The sequence below is a fragment of the Pezoporus flaviventris genome, unplaced genomic scaffold (genome assembly GCF_033815535.1).
Source record: "Pezoporus flaviventris isolate CSIRO_AGI_PZ_B2104156 unplaced genomic scaffold, CSIRO_AGI_Pfla_v1 ptg000040l, whole genome shotgun sequence".
In the NCBI taxonomy this organism is placed as follows: Eukaryota; Metazoa; Chordata; class Aves; order Psittaciformes; family Psittacidae; genus Pezoporus; species Pezoporus flaviventris.
The window spans coordinates 4,140,378-4,159,052 of NW_026892588.1; the positions used below are offsets into that span (position 1 = coordinate 4,140,378).

Genomic DNA, 18,675 nt, shown 5'->3' on the forward strand with positions numbered 1-18,675 from the left:
AAAAACTGTTTATTTTTCCCCATAATATAATGGAAAGCTGTGACTCATAAAAACAAACAAAAAAAAAACCAAAAAACCAACTGCCAAACACTCCCAAATTATTGAAGACAGTGTGATTATGTAAGTGCCCTGAAGTCATTTCATGGAGGAGTCTTAACAGTAATCGCAGAAACAATAGCAGAAATTCTGCAACAGAAAAGAATCAAAGAAAATATGGAGACCTCAGCATAGCCTCCATGAAGAAAACATACATGTGTTTATTTCAACACGATTCATAGCTTGGATATTTATGAACAAGTAACTTGACTAGCAAAAGAAGGAAGAATATCGTGCCTGGAGAACATAACAATTCCCCAAATTTCAAGGTGGCAAAATGCTCCCTGCTCAACCAAACTATATTTGCTAGCTCACACAGATGTATTTAAAGAAAAAAAAAAACACTATAAAACCAACATAAACCCCACCAAAAAATTCCTATTCTGTGGGTTAATCAGACAGAACTGCACAGCTACTCCTGTAAGCTTACCTCCTTGACTTCTGAGCAATATGACAAGCTCTGTTTCCAGGTCATATAACGTGCTATTTTCTTGTCCTTCATTATCATTAGAAAGATGCTTGGCTCCAGTACAGACAGTTAGATTTGCACAAGTCTTTTGAGCTTCTGCTTCTTTCATTGCCAATTTAATGCTATTATAAGAAAGAAGAAAACTATTTAACATTCCTCGTATGTCCTAGTTCTGATGCCACCTTATTATCTGCCTATTCTTGCCATAATTCCATAACCAGAAAGTAATACCTTTGGTCTGCAATCAATGGTTTACTCAATTCACAAGACTCAGAGAGAGCTTCTTTTGTTGAAGAGTGGGATAGCTGGTGTTTCAAGTGGTGCCATTTAAACTAAAAGTTAAGGGAAAATCAAGTTCAATGCAAAATCAACTTTATTGCTTCACAGTATGATTAATTCATGTGTTATACACATAATTTATACAATTTTATACAAAATATATTTTTATACAAAATTACTATATTCTTTTCAGCAGAGGTCACTTTGGCAATTCCAAACTCATACAGAAAGCATTTTTTGATTTTGGTTTCATTACACGTACTCACATTTATAGTTCAAAAATAAACACATCTGATGGATTGTGTACTCCTCACCCCATACATCTCTCTAGCCCTTCCTGACTTCCCAAAAACAGTTCCTCCAGTAACCCCAGTCAGTTCACAACTTTGGGATTTTTACATGACTCTCCCAATCAGTCAGTTTAATGATAAACTTCAGGCTCATGAGCCAGAGTTCATCCTGGCAAAACAAAAGTTCACTTGCAGCCAGGGTTGGTGTGCCTTCTGTTTCACAGTAAAAAAAAAAAAAAATTTCCTACAAACATCTCTCCTGCTCTGATTTCTCCATTGTGGAGGTTGACAAAATATGTCTGCCTTATGGTAAATGTTCCGCTGAGAAGAACCTCAGTGGAATATGATAATAGGACATCATCATGTCTTAGAGATTATACATGCATCTGAAGAATCAATACACAGAACACAGAAATAGAAAGTGTAATTTTAAATGCTGGCTGATTAAGCAATCCAAAGCATCAATTCCCTGTTCTTGAACGAGAAGACAAAATTATTTCATTTGAGAAAACATGTCATCCATGCATCCTAAAAAAGCAAAGATATTTTAGGCAAATAATTTCTCAAGAATGTCAATGGATTTGCACGCAATGTCAATTAGAATTGTTTAAGACACGTAATACAATTTTTAAGGATGTATCAGTTTCTGTACCTCTTCAGCTGTACTTAGAGACAACTGGGAAATAATGGTTTCTAGTATGTGGAGCTCTTCCCTTGAATCTTCAATTTCTTGATGGCATAATTTCAAGCGGATACGTTGCTGTGCAATAAGATCTCTCAGCTCTGTGTTTTCACTTATTAGAACATTTTTCTCTTGAAGTACTATTTCTTTTTCATGAAGCTCACTCTCAAGCTCCCTGATCTTCTGATCAGATCGAGTCAGCATTGACACCATTTCAGTGTTCTTTACCTCAAGTGTCTTAATTTCTTCTTTCATGCTATGATTCTCTTCCTTTAATTGCCTAAAGAAGTATATCCATTTAAAAGGTATAGCTCAACATAGAGGATTTTCATTATTAAAAGTACTAGAAGGCAACACCATAACTATACTGTTTTACTAGTTTCCTTCATTTCAAAATCTAGGATTCGCTCTATACAACAGACCATCGCTCTATACAACAGACCAAAGAGTTTTCATTGCTGTCCTAAGCTTTCACTGTTTCTAAAGACCAGGATGCAAACTGCTATCAGCAAACAAAAGGAGGGAATATATTACTTCTCATTCTTAAGCAATTTAATAAAGGTTTAAGTACTATCAGAAGATTCACTGGTAGGAAATAGATCAAGGTGGCTTTAATTGTGCTGAAGCCAAGGAAATTTAAGAACAGGATAACATAACTATGTAATGATAACTAAAATCAGAATGGATGAAGATAATGTACTAAGACTGAGCTAGTCTAGCATTCTGCTACTAACAAGACAGGGAGGGGTCCTATTTTTTCTCTCCCCTATCTGACTGTACTGTGAGCCAACTATTTTTAGCCCACCACAAATCATTTACTTTATTAGGTACCTCCTGATTTAGCAAACTGAATTAGCTCACAGGTCCTGATGAGTGCCAAACCCAGTGCAAGTTAGCAGAGAATAGACAGCAGTCCAGAGGAAGATCCATATCAAGAGCAGAGAGCTATTCAACAGGCTCAAGCTAGCGGAAAGGTGCTCCCACACTGCCCACCCTTGCCAAAATGGCCTAAAGAACAACTGTTAAGACAAGAATGTGAGTGTGGGCAGTACATGTGAATGGGATACCTGAAACTGTCCAAGAAAACACTCGTCCAAACCTAATGACACTAAAGACAACCAGCTGGTGGATTTAAGGATTATTTAGAGAAAATAATTTAGAAATGTTTAAGCGTATGCTAACATTTTTTACCTTTTTAGTATTCTGGTTCATCTGTTGTATTGCTGATACTGATACTAAGTGTTCACTGACACTGGTCTTGATTTCATTTGAACTACATGTATCGAGCAGCAAGTTCATAGTGAGAGTTGTAAGATGCAGTTTCTTCTCAAATCACCGTACAGAGATTTTTTAAGAGCCTTTGAGTTACCTTAATTGCTCTTCTAGGATGTCTAGGTCCTTTCTGTAGCTGACACACTTTTCATTCAACTTCTCTCTTTCTTTTTCACTATTAATCAAACGTTTTCCCAAGATTACTTCTTCAGCTTTAACCTTAAAAAGCAATATTTTTTTGTTACTATACAACAATAATCTAAGCTTCTGTGGCCAACAGCATTTTCTTAAATGAATACTATAAACATTATGCTGTGGGGTGGTTGGTTTGTTTTGTTTTCTTTCTTTCTTTCTGGTAAGCCTGTAGATAATTCTGTCGCTCCCTATGGTGAAGGAGAGGAACAAAGAAGTTGCTTTTTCCTGCAATTTGGGAAAAAAGTAATGTTATTTTGGTTTAATATTTCAGGGCATATTTGTGGTTGGCAAGAACTTTTTCCACATTCCACGGGGAAAGAAGTCTAATCAAATAAAAATGCTCTGTAAAAGCTAACTGTCTCAGGCCTGTTTTTTTTTCTCCTCCCACAAGGCCAGAAATATTAACAATTTTGACCACAGGAACTTTGGGAGATTACTTCATTTTTATCTTATCTCTTCTCTAGCTCATATTTCATTGAACAGCTTATACAGATGGAATCAAAAGAATTCTTTCAAAAGGATCATATGCTTTTAAAATGTAAATTTCCGAGCAGGCAAGCAGGAGTCAGAAGAAACATAGGCAGCATTAGGATACCCCAAAGATGCAGACTGTCCAGACTGTGAGAAGACAATCTAAAACTGAATAACTGAAGTTCTAACCACAAATGCTTACCCTGTCCCACCTTTCTTATGACTTGGCCAACAATAAGCAGAAACAATTGACTCACTGGTGAACCTGTTGCTATTAGCTGCCTTACTGGAAGAAGCAAAAACCTAACAGCATGGCAAAAACAAGTGAAGAATAAACTGCTACCTTTTCTAATGTTTCAGTTATTTTCTCTTTATACTTTTTGAAAGCTCTTGTCAGCTCCTCCACGCTCAACAAAGCTTCATTTCTTTGTTGTTCTGCCCTGCAAAGAAGCATAGCGATTTTAAAATTCACAAAGTTCAATCATTATGTAACTCTCCTCCAGATACTAAAAACAACTCCTGAAGTAATTGCTCCAGGTAATTTCCTTTCTTCTTCCAACTTTCCAAGCCCTAGATTAAAAAAAATGTCACGAGGCATAAATTAATTTGGCATATTAACGGCATATTAATATGTCATTAATAAATAAATGGCATATTAACATAAGCAAAATTCCAGTAAGACCAAGAACGCTTAAACTGATTCCTCTTTAAAAAGAGTTTGATTCAAATCATCCACCTGTCCCTAGCAGTAAAAACCCGTTTTAGGGACCGGATTAGCGTGTGTGATAAGGAAGCAGGAGATAGTAGTGCTCATTAAGATTCAAACTGCTTAATGTTTTTCTTCCACTATGGGCAGTGTGAGGACAGGACAAGTTCCTCATCTAAGTACAGCCTACCTTCGGATCACTGTTTCTCTGTCTGAAGAGTGCTGCCCATTTGGACATGGCAAAAGTATTCAGAGTAGGAGAGAAAAGATTTCAGAATAAGAAAGAAAATAGTCTAAGTCTAAAGCACTTCAGTTTGCTCGGCCAAAGAACAATAAGTGGTTGTAATTACTGATTAAAAACAACCTGTAATAATTGTTAATACTATGTTGCTTTTAATACGTGGCAGAAGCTTAGTTTTTCTATTGACATTTGCAACTAGTAACTAAGTACAGCTAGTTTTAACCCACATGCTCTGAATGAACAGTGAATAAATAAAAGCATTTCTTCACCAGTAGCACAGTATTTCCATTTGTCTAGCTATAGGAATGTTAGAGGCAATTTCATGGGTAGGTACACAAGCCAAACAAAGGGTTAGCATTCAAAAGGCTCAAGAAATGCTTTGTTAAGGCATTAATTCAGGCCTGGCTTTTTGCCCCAGGTAATACAGCTAAATGAATTGCGCAGGCAGGAGCCTTGTTATTTATCACTCTCATTTCTTTAAAATAACATTTTGGAGGTGATAGGATTGTATATGGTAGCTTCCAACAGCCAAAAGAAATTACCTAGCACTCCAGTAGCCACACGACCACTAGGCTAAATGAAGAAACAGGAAAGGGAAATGGGGATTGGGATGGAATTACAGCACCCTTTTCAACAGTACCATACAGACAGGTAAGATTAAGAATAACATATAAATGTTCTCTCCATTAAATTGTGCTTCTATTACTTTCTTCATATCAACCCCAAAAATACAGCACTCGGTACTGCTGCATACTGAGTTCTGAGCACACACTGTAGGTTCTTGCAAGACAAAGTCAAAAGTACTTCAGGAAAATTTATTGTGGACACATTTCAGCTCTCCACTAAATCGTGTCTATTCTGAAGGGAAAAAATAGGTGACAAAATGATTACTAGTGTAAACCAACCTGCAACTACCAGCAAACTTCAAGATTTAAACAGTGCCCAAAGAATGAGTATATTCACACACAATTTCTCCTTTTTTAAGAAAAAACAACCCAACATAGACTAGATATGATAGACTCATAGAATATCTCAAGTTGGAAGGGACACATACAGATCATCAAGTCCAACTCCCTGCTCCTTGCAGGACTGCCATTAAGCTCAGCAGTGACCATTAAGGAAACCTGTGTAATAGCAGAATGAATAGCTGGTATTAAATTGTGGAGCTAATTTGCTACTTTTTTTTGTACCTCAAAAAATATGAATATTTTATTTTTGTATGTGATTCTGGGGGGTTTCGAGTCCTCTGAAACACTCCTGAGTGTTGCATGACATGTACCAACGATAAAAGGGAATACTTCCCAGTGCTGGTTATTAATTTTGTATATAACAAACACTTCTTTCTTCAGTATTTCTTTCAACTCCATTTTTGAAGTTTTGAAGACTAAATCATATGAGTAAGAACATCATTCAGAAGCCCCCTGAACAGGCACAAAAGATAACCACCATGTCATTAAAAAAAACTATAATACTGTTTGATCTCATAGGATACTTGGCAAAGGTAACATAAATAAATTGAAATTAAGACTGTTGAGAAAACATAATGGAGAATTAGTTGTAATCTAGAACTGTGAGCATATTTTAAGCTCTGTTGACTTCATCTATCAGATAATTCTTTAGGGAATATAAAGAGTGTTACAATTTGTTTGGCACTGTAATTTTTTATGTTACCATTACAAATTACTGTGTTACTTTCACTTATATTATCAGATGTGGTCTGATAGTGTAAGTAAGGTCTGTTCTTAAAGCAGAGAAATAATGTGATCCCACAAAGTAAACATTTGCCAATGGAAATAAACACACACTATTACTCAGTATTCCATTTATTAAAATTGCTTAGTTACCTCTTTCCTTTCTTGCTTTGTTCAATTAACTCCATTTTCAGGTTTTTATAGTCCTTTTTATATCTCTGCAACATATTTCCTCTTTCCATTGCTGTTTTCTGACATAGATTTAGTTTATCTTCTGCATCTCTATCAAATAAACAAAGCATAATCAAAAAAAATAGGAACTATTTTTGCAAAGAAACCCAATTTTTATTGCTCTCTACCCCACAAGATGTTTGCAAAGCACTAGTCAAACACCCTCCAACTCTTAAAACTAGGTTTGGAACATCCATAGTCTCCAGATTCCCCACAAGGATGTCTGCAGTCTGGAGTGGTGTCCAAAGCTCATCAATAGGCACCAGGCGTCACAACTGCCAAGGACGTAGATGGCTGACTCTGTGCCATGACATCTGAACACAGAAATAACCTTTTTTCTTTCAGGAGTGACTGGTCAGGATGCACTTATGGGAAACAGCACTAAAATATAAATTAAGAATTTTTACTTCTTTAGTGAAGACAGAATATCGAGATATTATTTGAATATTATATAGCATGAGGTTGTAAGAAACTGACAGACAGGTATGTCTTCCTGACAGCCTCTGGACACTGTTTACATTTAGTCTGGCATTTGTCTCCATCAATATTTTCATGAAGAATAAATCTTTTACTTTACATGCTGCACAATCATGTTTGAAAATATGTATGCTTGTTTACAACAGAAGATATATAGTCGTGTAACATACAATCACTCTAGTTAGTTATAAGGGCACATTCATGTTTAACATACATTATGAACTGGTTTAACAACCTTTATTTTTTTTTCCTCCATTTCTTGAAGGACATTCAGTACAAAATAAACAACTCCCTCCTCCTAAATTTGGCTCTGAAGTGAAAGTTTCAAGCCCTAGATTACAAGACCCACACAGTACCAGTTATCATGACATCCCAAAGAGGAGATTGCGCTGGCAAGCAGACCACAGTAAAATGATGATATAGAAGTACACTTATTACCTGAGAATTTTATCTTGAGCTGAAACTTCTGCTTCCAAGTTTACAATCTGTTCTTTCAGCTTTGGAATGCTGACTAAATGTGTACCTAAAGTCGATTCAAGATAAGAAATCTGAAACAGAAACATATTTGGGGTTTAATTAACACTTCTGTGTGAATATGTATATACACACACACATACACCCACACATTCAGATGAGACACAGAATAATCTGCTTACTGAATGATACAGTGCTCTTAACCTTACTGCAGAAGATGATTGTTCATCTACAGGAATTGAACTTCAGTCTTCCAACTGACACCCTTCCAGTTCCCTAGCACCACTGCAGTGTGGTACACTGTCTAGCAGACTGATTTCTTTATATGTTGATCTTGTCTCTTAATTTTTCCTCAAAAGTTTATATTCCACTATTTGTTCTGTCCATGACAGACAAACATTTATCTACCTATTTATTTACTTATAGATCTCCAGGGCTGGAGATGCACAAAGTGCATTAACCATAGCTATGTTTTCTTAATGTTACCTATAAGCTCAATACAAGAATAGACTTGTCCTGAAAAAACAAGTGTGTATTAAATCAGCAACGATTTATTAGATACAATATTTCCTTCTAACCCACCTTCACTTTTTCAAAATAACAATATTAATCCAACCTGAAAGGTTAAAAATTTTATTTCCTAGACAAATGTCTACCATGCCATTATTGTTCCCATTATTCCCCATGTAGCTCAGACATGTGAATGTACAGTACTAAACACATTGATCTATTTTCCTACATAATGTATTCTTCATTCTGCGACTTACTGGCTTTAGATTAAAGTTTGGAACATGAACAGATAGAATTCATAATTAATATAGTTGGTTTGCCCATGAAGAAATAGGTTCTAAACTATCCTGTTCCAAAATGAATGCTGAATATTATGTAAAAATAGAATATTGAAGTTTTAATCTACCTAATATTTAGAAAAAACAAAACCCAGCATGTTCTGCTTGGAATGACACTCAAAAGTCATGGTCACTGGGGCTTTTGAGAGAATTTGTTTTTGTTTTTTGATGAATATACTGAAGATACATACTCTTGTTTTTGACTGCAGCAATTCGAAGTTCATTGTTTCCACTCTGTTCTTTAGGTAATGGTTCTGAGAAGTCAAAGATGCATTTTGCTCATGAAGGGCATCCAGCTTCTCCTTAAGATGTTCATCTTCTTCCATGGTTCTATCAGAAGTTGTGGATACTGGGCAAGACTAGATATAACAAATGGGTTTATATATGTATTTTATATATATATATATACACACACTTATGCATATGTAAGCAACATACACATCAATGGAAACTCTGCAGAACAAACATACTGAAATCATATTATGTTTAAGACAGCTCCGTAGATTGTCTAAGAGTTGTCTGTTGATATGATTGTCCATTGCTATGCTGTATCGACTCCAAGCCCTAAAAGCAAAACAATTCTCATAAACATAGTAAAGAATAGAAAACCAAAGTAATAAAAATAAGTAATGAAGTGCAATATTTACTTCAGATTTCCTTTGAAAATTCTTGCCTGATGTTTTACCAGCATTCTTCTTACAGCTGGAAAAGCCTTGATAGTTGCAGTTAGGCTGAACAAGGTCCTTCAGAGTGAAGTCTACAGCCTCATCCAAGCAGGGTCCATAACGCTCACTCGTATGAGTGCTAGGAGTGAAAGTAAAAAGTTGCTATGCTATTATTATTGCTCATAAGGAGTTTTCAAAAGAAAAGCATAAAGGGAGCTACTTGTGATAATCCACTAAACTGAATAAGATAGAATTACACTACAAGAGATGGGCTGATCTCATTCCCAAACACACTCATACCTGGAAAGCTCTTCCTCTACAGTTTGTAGGTTTTTTTCAGTTCTCCTCAGCTGATTCCATAATGACTGCAAATTTGCAAGGTCTTCATAAGCAGCACTTTCAGAGCAAGTCCACATCGTACAATCCACTGGCACCACACGTATGACTAAAGTAACATTTAATGTCAAAACATTGTTAAATATATGTTAAAAGTATTTGCAAAGTTACTTTTAAAGACACCAAAATAAAGCAACTAGGAGAAAAAGAGGAAGGAAAAAAAACCCTCACCTAATACTGACTTGACAAATGTCATTGGTGACATTTCACACACCACCTCTCCCCCCATTCACAAGATATGAGTGATATGCCCACAGTGACACGGTTTAATGGTGGTCTTGGCAGTCCTGGGGTAATGGTTGGACTTGATCTTAAAGGTCTTTTCCAACCTGGCTGATTTTATAATTCTATTCTATAAAAATCACTCTGTACAAATTGTCTTTTTTGAGAAAAATTTGAGTTCATTGTGTATTCATAAAGTGCAAGAAGCTTCATGAACTATGAAAACCAGAAAAGCCTGCTATACATTGGTTGTCAAAGATCCCTTGTACAACACACCTTAGTTACTTCAGAAGCCCCGTGCAGCTGGCAGGGTGACTGAAAACGTGACAGCATACACAATCACACACATAGAACAGTTTGGGCTGGAAAGGACCTCCAAAGCTCATCTAGTCCAATCAGCTGCAATGAGCAGGGACATCTTCAACTAGATCAGGTTGCCCAGAACCACATCCAGCCTGTCTCCAGGGATGGCACTTAGACAAAAAATTTGCCTTGCCATTCAATAACCACCGAAATTAAAGATCAGAGCAGCGAGGACTTCATAGAAGAGACACGGTGAGTTGCTCAGCTGGGGTGTGTCGAGACAACACGACACGCGTCCTCACCGCAGAATGTGAGCTAGTAAACCGGGCTTGATACGGGAAACGAACTCAGATGATGCACAGAAACCAATGCTGGCCTTTTCCCAGCAGCGCGGGGGTCCCTCCTCCGCCGCCAGGCCGCGCAGACCGGCACCCGGCACGGCGGCGATCCCACCTCGGGGAGACCCAGATCGCTGAGGCCCAGCACTGCGCTCCCTGCCTCGGCGCTCTGCAGAGGACCAAAGAGACGGGAGAAGCGAAAAGGGGCTACCCCTCAGCTGTCAGCACCGATCCCTCCCTCACCGGAGCCCGCAAGGCCCAAGCCTCAGCCCGCTTCAAACACCGCGGGCTCCATCAGCCCAGTCCCGCCTCCCAGCCGGGCCCGTACCGCACATGCGTAACCCACTACTTCATCTCACGCTACCGCCGCGTTCCTGCGCCGCGGTGCACTGTGGGCAGGCGGCTGCGATTGGTGGAGCTCCCCGAGGGGCCGGGCCAGGTCAGGCCCTCGCTCCGCCACGGCGGGTGTTCTCCGCACGCCGTCGGGATGGGGCTGCGGCTCTTGGTGCCGCTCGGGTGCTTCGCGCTGCTCCTACCGCCGCCCGGTGTCGCCGAGTTCAGCCCGTCCCTGGACAGCGACTTCACCTTCACGCTGCCCGCCGGCCGCAAGGAGTGCTTCTACCAGCCCATGCGCAAGGAGGCCTCGCTGGAGCTCGAGTATCAGGTCAGGCAGGGCGGCTGCAGGGACGCCCCGGGCGGGCGAGCGAGGGACCTTACCGCACGGCAGGGCTGACGGGAGACGGGCGGGGCGGTTCGGTTGCCGGTTCCTTCTGACAGAGGCTCGTCCCTGCTCTCCCGGGGGCCGCGCACCCCCCGCCCGGGGCCGCGGCCGGATTCGCCGGCTCCGTCCCGGTGTCGTTCCCGATCAGCGGCCCCGAGCAGGATGTGCGCCGTGCCTGCGGTGCCGCCGGCCCTGTGTAGCGCTGAAAGACCCGTGTTGGAATTACACGGTAGCGAAAGCTCTGCCTTTGTGGTGGGGGGAAACCCTCCCAACGTTTACAGCCTATTTATAGTTATTCTAAATAGATCACTTCTTTACAAGATTTCAAGTTGCCATTCCTTTAAAACGGGAATAAATGTAGGAATGTAATGGCCCTGGCCTTGCGTAGTAGTTCTAAAGCTTAAACAAAATTGTTGCTGATGCGCAGACCCTTTACTTGCCTATCTTTGTGTTGGTAAAACACTTTTAATCTCAGTGATGCAAGGTTTTTGGAAACAGCCTCATTTAACTATACTAACGTTAAGGTCTTGATGCCCTTCTTGGGAAGAGCAGAGTTCCCCAGATACTCTGTGAGCGTTCTCGTCTCTTTCTTTTTAATTCCTTAAAATAGACTTCTCAATAGAGCAGGCATAGACAGGGAAGCTGCAGTGACTATTCTCCTGGCCTAGTATTGTGCCTTAGAATTGGCTGGGATCTGTCTCTTACCCCATCACATTTTTCCCTTTTCTGCCTCCCAACTAAAACTACAAAGCTGAAATTGCTGATTATTTTGTAGCAGAACTGAGCAAGAATAAAAGATTGAGGTGTTCAAGTTCTGTTCAGAGCCCAGTCTAAGCAAAAGGAAACTTATTTGGGATCAATAACATAGGAGTTTATTTTAGGGAGAACAAATGTGTGTAACAGTGAATTTATTTCTACTTGGGCATAAATTTCTCACCACTACTGCTAACAGTAAGGATTCATCTATTTATTTGAATGTTTAGAAAAGGACCTCTGTATGATACTGAAAATAATTGATTTTGTGCTTAATTATCCTGAGTTATGCTAAATCATAGAAGTGCTTAATGTGGGATGCAGGTCAAAGACATAATGCAGTAAACTATGGTGATAGGAAGCTTTGTTCTGGATATTTAGATTGTATCATAGCCCTAAAGACATATCACTATATATGGGTTTTAATTAGGTCAGCTCTTAGCTACTCATGTTGTCCTTTCTCTTCTTCTTGGTAAGTCTCCAACGTCACTACGCTGGTCTAAACTTTGCCCTAAATTTCAGCAGAAGCAGATTGCTGTACTCAAATAGCTCACTGGAAAACAAGTGAACACAAAAAATCTCCTAGCATGGACCCAAGTCATAAAATTATCCCACTCTGACCCCCTTACAGTTCCTACCTTCCCTGTAGAAAATTTCTACAACACAACAGATGTGGTGATACAACTGTAGTCAGTTAAAGCAGCACAGCTTTGTTGTACTGTACACACTTATTGTGAGCTTAGGAAGCTAAATGCCTTCAATTCCTTCTGCCTTTGGGAAATGAGAATGCCCTTGGAGAATTCAGCCCTTGAATCTGATTAGAAGGTAAGGTGACCTGTGGTACAGTTTTGAGTGGCATAGGAAGTGTAGTACTGTCTTCTACACTGCTAATTCACACAACAGAAAGATCTTGGGGATGAGGCTGCATAGCTTGTGTTCTTGTACAAATATATGTATGCATAAACATGACAGACTTTTGTTACAAGGTTTTCAACATAAAACTAGCTCTGGCACTTACCCATTGATCATGTGTGTCATAGAAATGCTAGATTTGGCCATCGGCTGGTGTTCTTACAGGTTGTTTGCCCTGCCCAATGATAAAATTGTACACAGTATTAAAAACTAATAGGGAAAGGGTCAATAGCAGCTCAGCATGATTGGTCATGTTTAGTTTAAGATTTTAAATGCTTAAAATGCTTTTGGGTTGAACCAGTTTATAATCTGTTTCAAATTAGCTTGGTGTGAACTCATACTGACAGATTCAGCTTTTGGATTCTTCCTGTATCTATTCTCTTCCCTGAAAATGTTACTATCAGCAATGCAAAAGCAATTGCACTGGTTGGAAGTGGTTTTGTTTGGTTTTTTTTTTTGATTCACAGGTTCTAGATGGAGCAGGATTAGATGTTGATTTTCACTTACTGTCTCCAAAGGGTGAAACTCTAGTTTTTGATGAAAGAAAATCAGATGGAGTTCATACGTAAGTTTAACATCTACAAATTAGAAGTGTTATATAAAGTACTTTTCTGGTTTCTTTAGCAGATGTAACTAAACCGAAGGTTGAATACTTTTTATTCCTTAGTATGATGAAAGACTTTCTAATAGGAAATGCTTTTTACATGGATCGTACCATAAAGTGAAAGATATTTTTGGTTTAATGATCGTTCTTAAAGGTCAGCAAACAAAAATAGTTACTGTGGAGTTGAAAAAGGTATCCACATGTAATATCAAAAGATCTTATGAGTCATATAAATAATAAGTGGAAATGTTCCCCATTTTCCCAGCACTTTTATCAAGATATGTAGTAATTGCTCTAATTGTACTATCAACTATAAGAATTCCTCTCATAATACAGCTTTTTTGTAATGAGTAGCAATGACACAAAATTCCAATAAAGTAAAATGAAAGCAAACTTCTCCGTAACTTCAAGCCTTTAGAGTAAGCGTGATTGTTATGCTGTGCCTGTGCAATCTGTAATGCGTCTCTGAGTCCTTCTTTTTGTATAAAGAAGCATAATTTAGTTATTTCTAAGCAGATGACTGCCACTCTTTAAGAGGAAAGTCTGCTTACAAAACTTGCTTTTTCAGGACCAGAACAAAAAAGCATAGTTAATGACATTTGCTTATATACACAGGGTGGAAACAGAAGATGGAGATTATATGTTCTGCTTTGACAACACATTCAGTACCATTTCTGAAAAGGTGATTTTCTTTGAACTGATCCTGGACAACATGGGAGAAGACGGAGAAGATCAGGAAGACTGGAAGAAGGATGTCACAGGCACAGATCTCCTAGATATGAAATTGGAAGACATTCTGGTTAGTATTTAATCTTTTTAATTCTTTTGAGCATGAGCATTTGGAAAAAACCCCTCAGTATCATTTAGCTGTGCTGCCTTGGTCTGGTGCATCATTCCAGTTCTATATATTGCTTTTACTGATACATCAAGTCTAACACCATGGGTCTCTTGTTTCCAGAGAAGAAACTGCCTAGCTCTCAAACTCACTCTGTTTCCAATTTAAGTTTCTTCTTACGTGTCGTGGTTTAAAAGTGACACTACTGCTAAAATGGGACATTTGTCTCTATCAGCAACAAAATGAATACTTGTATTAAAGTATTGCTTAATGCCAGTGATACACAGTTGAAATCACTGCACGGATTTTTATTAATGTTTGAAAATAAAATACTGTGTTAGCCTCTTCTTCCCATCTTTGCAGAAATACTCCAACCACATATTGAATACTTCAATATATCTTCATATAATATAATCTTCAATAATTTATGTATTACTTCACTAGTCTTTTTTGCCCTTAAAATGTTATTTCCTCTCTTCATAATAATAAACAGGACAGCAGTTAATCTGTACTACACTGCAGGTTCACCTTTGCAAGCATTCCATCCATGATAAAGTTTGTTTAAACTGCATGCTGACCCTGTTTGATGTAGGATGAAGACTACTGCCAAGTCAAAACTTTATTTCCTTTCATGATCATTAAATGTTGAGATTACTTTAGAAGAGCATTACGTGGTTTTCCTGTACCACTGTTCTTAGTGCTTGACAGAATGCAAATTGTGTGTTCATTGCTACAGCCAATAGGTATCATAAAAACAAAACAAAGACCAGCCACGCACAAAACCTAAGCCAACATCCACGAACGCTGAATACACTCGTATAAAGAATGCCATTTTATGTATTCTAGTTATTGCAAGAAAGAAAATGCAGATTCTGAAACAATAACAAGATCTTCTATAGGCATACAATAAACTTTCAAATAGTTCAAACAGCACCTGGAAACCTAGCCTGAACTTCTTTAAGACTGGCAATCAAGACAATTCGAAAGACTTAGAGGGGAAATTGTGAAGAAAATACTTCTCACTCATCACAAGCAATACTTGAGTGATTTTGATAGCTTGACATACTTGATAACAAGATACATTTGAATGGATTTTTTTGTGTACATACTGGTGTATCTTTCAGAAGAAAAAGAACTGCAGAACCTAATCTTTGAGAGCTTTGCAGATCTTATGAAGTAGGTAATTTCTGTAAAGTTCACAGTAGTACTTGATGCCATTGTTTACTTATTACTTCACTTGCAAGTTCCGTGAGGAACTTGCATAAACACTTTGGAGTTGAACTTTTTAAAGATAAACAACATATTTGCTGGGGAAAATGGGGAACGGTGTCTTACTTTTAAAGCTCTTTTATGGTGTTGATATTCCTTATTGTGTAACACATGAACTTTACTATTGCAAGATTATTTGGCTTCCAAAAAATAGCTCTTTTGAAATACTTGTTAAATATTCAATGGAGAAAATGTTCATGGAGTAAATATTATTGCTGGATTTAACTTTTTTTAAAAACTTGTAGCCTCCTGTTACTGCACACATTACTTTTCTCACAAACAGTTATTTGAGGGCCCCATAATTATATCAAGAATGTAAATCAGCACTTGGTGAGATCAGCTTTTAGGTTATGACTGTCTATAATGTTACAGATGAAATTTTAACAAATCATAGGACCAGGCATTTCCTTTTTAAGGAGCGGATATTGAGCTGCTATTATTATGGCCAGGGTGTTCATGTACTTCTTCCAGTTCCCTGAGACACACTGAGTGTGCTTTGTAGCACCCTCCAATTGTCCTATTCAGAATTTATTGTCAAAATTCTGCTTTAGCATTGAAGCTGAAACGGCAGTTTACAACCACTACACTGAAGCATAAAAAGATGGGAATATTATTGTAGTTATTTTCTTTCGCTACAGCTACAGTCTAGATGGTAGTCTACATTACAAAGTACCTTCATTTGATTATCACGTAGAAAAAAAGACATTTGTCTGCTGCTACCTGACTTGTTGTGAGACTAGTTCTACAGAGATTGCTGCTTTTTGCTTGCCTTAAATACCTGGAACCACAGTTCTCCAAGATATGTGGAATATTAAAAAACTGGTTTTAGGTTTAATTTCTCTCTCCCCTCTCTTGCCTATAGAAGGGAAAACCCAAACTAATATAGAACCTTAATGCTGTGTTAATGAAACCTCTTTAGGTGATATACAACAAATTAATGAGGTATTTCAATGTGAAAGTGACTGTCATCTTGGATAAAATTGAATTACAGATTGTAACACAATGTTAATATTTTTATGTGTTGCAAGCAACACATTTAATTCATGTGGTTTGGGGTTTTTTGTTCTAAGTATTCTTTTGTTACTTACCAGGAATCCATCAACAGTGTCAAAGCCAAACTAAGCAAAAGTGTCCAGATTCAGACCCTGCTCAGAGCATTTGAGGCTCGGGACCGGAATATACAAGAAAGCAACTTCGACAGAGTGAATTTCTGGTCCATGGTCAACTTGGGTGTAATGGTGGTGGTATCAGCTGTTCAGGTTTACATGCTGAAAAGTCTCTTTGAAGACAAAAGGAAAAGTAGAACTTAATATTCAGTATGATCATAACAATATAACAGGTATGGGGGGAGAGGGGCAGAAAAAAACTACTACAGTGAAGAACAACAACAAACATGACCTTTCAGATTCTTTTGAACAGGCAGTAGACATCTGGTTTTCAAATCACATTGGGCTTTTTGGCTGGGGGGCGGTGGTCATCTTGTTTGGGTTTTGGTTTGGTTTTTTTTGTGTGTGTTTTTTGTGTTTTTACCATAAACAGAAGGCCTTGCCCCACATTCTTCCATTTTTCCAAGTGCTACTCTTTTGTTTTACTTGTAGGATTTGTTCATGATTGTGAACAACTAACTTATGCATAACATGGTGAATATGGAAAAGTAATGTTAAATAAGGTTTGTGGCAGGGACACAAGAGTCATCAGAGGGATGGAGCACCTCTCCTGTGAGGAAAGAGAGAGTTGGGGTTGTAGAACCTGGAGAGGACTCCAGAAAGACCTTATTGTGGCCTTGATGAGTTCTTAAAAGGGACCTGTAAGAAAGAGTGGGAAAGACTTTTTATCAGGACGAGGGGTGATGATTTTAAACTATAAGAAGGGAGATTCAGGCTGGATGTGGGGAAAAAATCTTTTACAATGAGGGTGGTAAAGCACTGGCACAGGTTGCCCAGAGAGGTGGTGGGTGCTCTGTCCCTGGGAGACATTCAAGGGCAGGCTGGATATGGTTCTGGGCAACCTGCTCTAGTTGAAGATTTCCCTGCTCATTGCAGGGGGTTTGGACTGGATGAGCTTTGAAGGTCTCCCAAGCCCAAATCTTCTGTGATTCTATAATACTGCCACTTTTTCCATATTCATGTAAAACTTTTTAAATGGTAACTTAAACATGGGTTTATTTGCTGTTAAACTTTGAATGAATTTACGTATGTGCCTAAGTGTTTACAGGACTGGGGCCCACTGGAGTAGTCTGTTGTTACTATGATTTATCTTGATTTATGTGTTTTTAAAAATGTTCAGCTTCTGTTGCATGGCATCATGGAGAAACACTGGGCTAACAGTGCAAGAACAAAATGAGAACTCTTTTTATACACAGATTACTAACATCAGCACTTTAAAGAAGCACCATCAATGTGAACTTGAGTCAGTGTTGGAAAGAATTGGAGAAAATAAGTGTTAATTCCTGTTCATAGATCTTTCTGTCTTCAGTTGTACAAGCCTGTTTCCATTTTTGGCTGTTATATGAGATTCAAGAGGCAGGTGTTATGGTACAAAAACAAATACACACACACTGAAGTGTGGTTTGCAAACTCTTAGCTGTTGTCATGTAATAGATAATTTTCAAGAAATTATTTCTCATATTATTCTTTCCCTTTAATAAAGGGGGCTGTGTGTCACAATATGTGGAAAGATTAACATTCTTGTTTGTAATCTCAAATCCCTCTTATTTACCACTTTATTTTTTATTGTCTACTACATCTGTGACTAATGGAGCAATTAATTGGGAGACTTACATAGGCATGAAAACAGAAAGCTGTTGCCCTAAACTTTCCCTTTTTGCTTACCTTCAGAAGTCTTTGAGCTATGTATATACACTCAGTTCATATGGGCAGTGTTTCTCACATCTAGCTATTTATTTAAGTCACAAAATACATGAACAGTTAAGTATGGGCTTCAAAATTCATAATCAGCAGAATATGGAGAATTAGTTAATAAAGGCAAAGCTGTCCTCAAATCAGTAATTTTTAATTTCTAGATAAAGTGGTTGTTACAGGGTACAGAGAATTTTTGCCAAAACCCCTGGTGTGAGATTTAAGTCAGTCATTTCCACAATGCACCAAGTTGCTCAGACTTCTTCTAGAAATGTATTAAAATACATTTCCTCACAAAAGTGTTTTTCAGAAACGCTTTCTTGAACACTTTAAGAAGTGTATTATTACATTGTGCCTGTTGTTGGGTCATCTGGATA

General features: G+C 38.2%; 2 protein-coding genes across 7 annotated transcripts in view; one reads left to right on the forward strand and one right to left on the reverse strand.

Annotated features, from left to right (window-relative positions):
• CCDC18 (coiled-coil domain containing 18) overlaps window positions 1–9,881 on the reverse strand; it is a 28,367-nt gene extending 18,486 nt beyond the window's left edge. For 2 of the 6 annotated variants that reach the window (XM_061465462.1, XM_061465464.1), the window contains exons 1-10: window positions 9,388–9,868; window positions 9,070–9,226; window positions 8,614–8,781; window positions 7,539–7,648; window positions 6,546–6,674; window positions 4,098–4,194; window positions 3,186–3,307; window positions 1,787–2,096; window positions 797–897; window positions 527–687 (exon numbers count right to left, since the gene is read on the reverse strand). In XM_061465462.1, coding sequence (XP_061321446.1) covers window positions 527–687; window positions 797–897; window positions 1,787–2,096; window positions 3,186–3,307; window positions 4,098–4,194; window positions 6,546–6,674; window positions 7,539–7,648; window positions 8,614–8,781; window positions 9,070–9,226; window positions 9,388–9,503 — 1,471 coding nt within the window. In that variant the 5' untranslated portion in view covers window positions 9,504–9,868. Of the gene's footprint in view, window positions 1–526; window positions 688–796; window positions 898–1,786; window positions 2,097–3,185; window positions 3,308–4,097; window positions 4,195–6,545; window positions 6,675–7,538; window positions 7,649–8,613; window positions 8,782–9,069; window positions 9,227–9,387 lie in introns of all 6 variants that reach the window. The other 4 variants (XM_061465461.1, XM_061465463.1, XM_061465466.1 and 1 more) reach the window with 4 other exon arrangements.
• Window positions 9,882–10,765: 884 nt separating this feature from the next.
• TMED5 (transmembrane p24 trafficking protein 5) lies at window positions 10,766–16,832 on the forward strand. The gene is made up of 4 exons (XM_061465468.1): window positions 10,766–11,010; window positions 13,200–13,297; window positions 13,952–14,135; window positions 16,532–16,832. The coding sequence occupies exons 1-4, from the start codon at window positions 10,834–10,836 to the stop codon at window positions 16,748–16,750; spliced, it is 678 nt and encodes a 225-aa protein (XP_061321452.1). The 5' UTR covers window positions 10,766–10,833; the 3' UTR covers window positions 16,751–16,832.
• The last annotated feature ends 1,843 nt before the right edge of the window (window positions 16,833–18,675 follow it).

Coding starts and splice junctions, on each gene's coding strand:
- TMED5 (XM_061465468.1), top strand. CDS start 10,834: ATGGGGCTGCGGCTCTTGGTGCCGCTCGGGTGCTTCGCGCTGCTCCTA. Junction 11,011..13,199: donor CGCTGGAGCTCGAGTATCAG/GTCAGGCAGGGC, acceptor TTTGATTCACAG/GTTCTAGATGGAGCAGGATT. Junction 14,136..16,531: donor TGAAATTGGAAGACATTCTG/GTTAGTATTTAA, acceptor GTTACTTACCAG/GAATCCATCAACAGTGTCAA.